The following is a 3,349-nucleotide window of genomic DNA, read 5'->3' as shown; positions in this document are numbered from 1 at the left end:
ACCTGGGTTGCTGACTATGGGCCAGCCCTTGGGGTAGGTGAACGTGGCCCTCCATTAGAAAGCCCTCAGGGAGGAAGGGGGCAGTCAGGGAGGTCTGCAGAGGTCGTCAGCTTGCCGTTACAGACTAGGTGAGAAGAGGGGGCCACATGCTGGGGGTGAGTGTGGGGACGGGAGCCAGGGCCCATGGTCACCTCTGGGGAGCATCGCTTTGGCCTAACCTAAGGCAAGGGTGGGGCAGAGGCCAGGGGCCTGAGCCGGCTGGAGAGGAGGAGGGCCAGGCTTGGGAAGACTCGTGGGGCTGGGCGGCCGGCCACCTCCGTGTGGACAATGGGTGCGAGAGGTGAGGACAGTGGTGGCCCCGGGCCATCTGGAGCAGGAGTGAGGTGACAGCCTAGGCTCCTTGCGCGTTGGCGTCTGAGGGACCAGACAAGAGCAGAGAGGAGAAGCCACTCGCAGCCCCGACATGAGCCTGAGGGAAGAGGGGTGTGCGGGCTGATGGGCGAGCAAGTCCCACTGCGCACACCCCCAGATGGGGTTGGTGCAGCACGGGGAGGGGGCTGGAGGCACCCGGGTGCGTGCGCGAGGCCAGCTCTCCGGAGCCCAGCGATCTGGCTTTCCCTGCAGGGAGCCTGCCCCGCGGGGGGCTGTATCATCGCCCTCTCCTGTGACTGCCGGGTCCTGGCTGACAACCCCAAGTACCGCATAGGGTTGAACGAGACCCTGCTGGGCATCATCGCCCCCTTCTGGTAAGGCTGGGGGCCAGGCCCACCGCCCCCACCCCCTGGCCAGGAGCCCCAAGCCCCAACTCCGAGTTGGTGTCTGTTTCCAGGCTCAAAGACACATACGTGAACACCATCGGGCACCGCGCCTCGGAGCAGGCCCTGCAGCTGGGGTCGCTCTTCCCCCCGGCAGAGGCCCTCCAGGTGGGCCTGGTGGACCAGGTGGTGCCAGAGGACCAGGTGCAGAGCACGGCGCGCTCGGAGATGGCCCGGTGGCTGGCCGTTCCAGGTGAGGGGTGGGTGGGGATGCCAGTGGGCCGGCAGAGCCCCCTCCCCTCTCAGCCTGAGGCTCCTCATAAGACCAGGAGTTCTCAAGCCATACACAGATGAGCCGCTCACAGTAGCAGACTGACTTCATGTCCTGAGGCTGGTGTAACAAGTGACAAGACGGAGAATTGAGGGGTGAGGGCGCTTAGGTGCTTAAAACAAGGGAAATGCGTTCTCGCACAGTCTGGAGGCCAGAGTCTAAAATCAGGGTGTGAGCAGGGCCTTGCTCCCTGCAGAGGCCCTGGGGAGGCACCTTCCTGCCTCTTTCATCTTCAGGGGCTCCAGAGACTCCTGGGCTGAGGCTGCATCACTCCAGCCCCTGTCTGTGTCTTCACACACCTTCTCTACATGTTTCTATATCTCAGACCTCCCGTTCCTTCTAAGGACACCCGTCCCTGGATTTAGGCAATGGTTATTGGGGTTTAGTCACTAAGTCGTGCCCAACTCTCTGCAACTCCACAGACCATAGCCCACCCAGCTCCTCTGTCCACGGGATTTCCCAGTCAAGAATACTGGAGTGGGTTGCCATTTCCTTCTCTAGGGGATCTTCCTAGGTCTCCTAGGGATCAAACCTGGATCTCCTACATGGCAGGCGGTGTCCTGCATTGTGGGCAGATTCTTTACCAACTGAGCCACCAGCGAAGCCCTCCCTGGATTTAGGGCCCATCCTAAATCCAAGATGATCTCATCTTAGTTACCTCTGCAAAAATCTTTTTCCTAATCAGGCTACTTAAACATACCTTTCCGGGGTCCACTATTCAACCTACTACACAGACAACTGGAAACAGCTCTTAGGTTCTACATCTGGCAATAGGAGTGCTTATGTCAACGACAGTAGAAACCAGGGGTCAGCAGACTGTCTGTAAATGGCCAGGGAGATGTCTGGCTTTGCTGGTCACACGGTCACTGCCATAACCACAGCACCGGAGTGAGGGCTGCGGGTGTGTGAACTAGGAAGTATATCTAGTGTTACTGGAGCAACAAGCCACTGAATTCTGATTTTCAGGTGATTTTTACATGTCACAAAATACTAGCCTTTAAAATGTTTTTCCCACCGTATGTAAAAATGCAACCACCATTCTTAGCTCTTAAGCTGTGGGGGACCAGGTTTGCTGATGCCCAAATACTGCACAGCCAGCCATTAAAGACGTGGTAAAGAATAGTTAGTGACATAGATGATATTCCTGATGATATAGCTGAGGGAAAATAACGGGCTGACAAGGCAGTTTTCACAGTATCATCCTGTGCGTTTTTAAAAGCAGTTGGAAGACAGCAGGGGACGGGTGGTTTTCCTTTTCTTCCCTTTGCTCACTTGAGTTTTCCGCCGGAGTTTCGGCTGGAACCGTCTGGGGCAGCTCAGCAATACTGCTCCCCGGCACAGAGCCCGGGTCCTCACAGGTGGGCCCCATCTTCTTCAGATCACGCGCGCCAGCTGACCAAGAACATGATGCGAAAGGCCACCGCCGACCGCCTGCTGAGGCAGCGCGACGCCGACACCCAGAACTTTGTCAGCTTCGTCTGCAGAGACTCCATCCAGAAGTCGCTGCAGGCGTACATGGAGAAGCTCCGACAGAGGAAAGGCTGAGGGCAGCGCTGCCCGCCAGGGTTTTGGCCAAACCCATCCTTGTGGGCACCGTGGCTCTAGAGGACTCAAGTCCGGTCTTTGCCCATTTAAAATTACTTCCAGCTCTTTGTTTTGCCCATCTCCCTAGAAGGCCCTGATCCTCACAGCCATAGTCCCAAGACCTGCTGCCACTCCTAAGTGCCCTTTGTGCCTGGTGGGTGGGCAGGGGCACAGCTGGCAAGCAGTGTCTAGACTTGGGATAAGAAACTGGAAGGTGGGCCCCTCCTGGACCTTGGCAACGTCACCATTGAGCATGCGTGCTGTCTTTTCCCAGAGCAGAATAAAGCCCTCGAGTTTCTCGTTCCTGGCTGGTGGGACGCCCGATTGCTAGAGGTATAAGGCCAGGGAGTTGGGAAGAGAAGGGAATGGGAAAAGACCTTGGGCCACCGTGTTTGGATGGAAAACCTGCACAAATTTCCGAGAAACTGGGTAACTTGGAGAGAAAGAAGGGAGGCACTTTACATTGCAAGTGTCCTAAATGTTATTTCAGAAAGATCTAGCAAGAAAAGGTTGTCCAAACTCTTTGGAAACAAAGGTTTTACTCTCCAGTATAATTCAGGCCAATTAAATCTTGCCAAAGGTGAGATGCTTCAAAAACCAGCAACCTCATCGGGTCCCTGTCAATTTACCCCAGTTCTGCTTGTCCCCCACCCTTGGGATGGGCTTACCCCAAGTGCAG

General features: G+C 56.4%; 1 protein-coding gene across 1 annotated transcript in view; it reads left to right on the top strand.

Moving 5' to 3' along the window:
- Positions 1–2,973, top strand: part of ECI1 (enoyl-CoA delta isomerase 1) — a 10,427-nt gene extending 7,454 nt beyond the window's left edge. Inside the window, exons 2-4 of the mRNA XM_010844808.1 lie at positions 625–746; positions 830–1,008; positions 2,465–2,973. Of these exons, the coding sequence (XP_010843110.1) occupies positions 625–746; positions 830–1,008; positions 2,465–2,631 (468 nt within the window). The 3' untranslated portion in view covers positions 2,632–2,973. The remainder of the gene's footprint in view (positions 1–624; positions 747–829; positions 1,009–2,464) is intronic.
- Positions 2,974–3,349: the final 376 nt, after the last annotated feature.

This window comes from Bison bison, unplaced genomic scaffold (genome assembly GCF_000754665.1).
Source record: "Bison bison bison isolate TAMUID 2011002044 unplaced genomic scaffold, Bison_UMD1.0 scf7180017848286, whole genome shotgun sequence".
NCBI lineage: Eukaryota > Metazoa > Chordata > Mammalia > Artiodactyla > Bovidae > Bison > Bison bison.
This window is presented reverse-complemented; position numbering and strand designations above follow the sequence as displayed.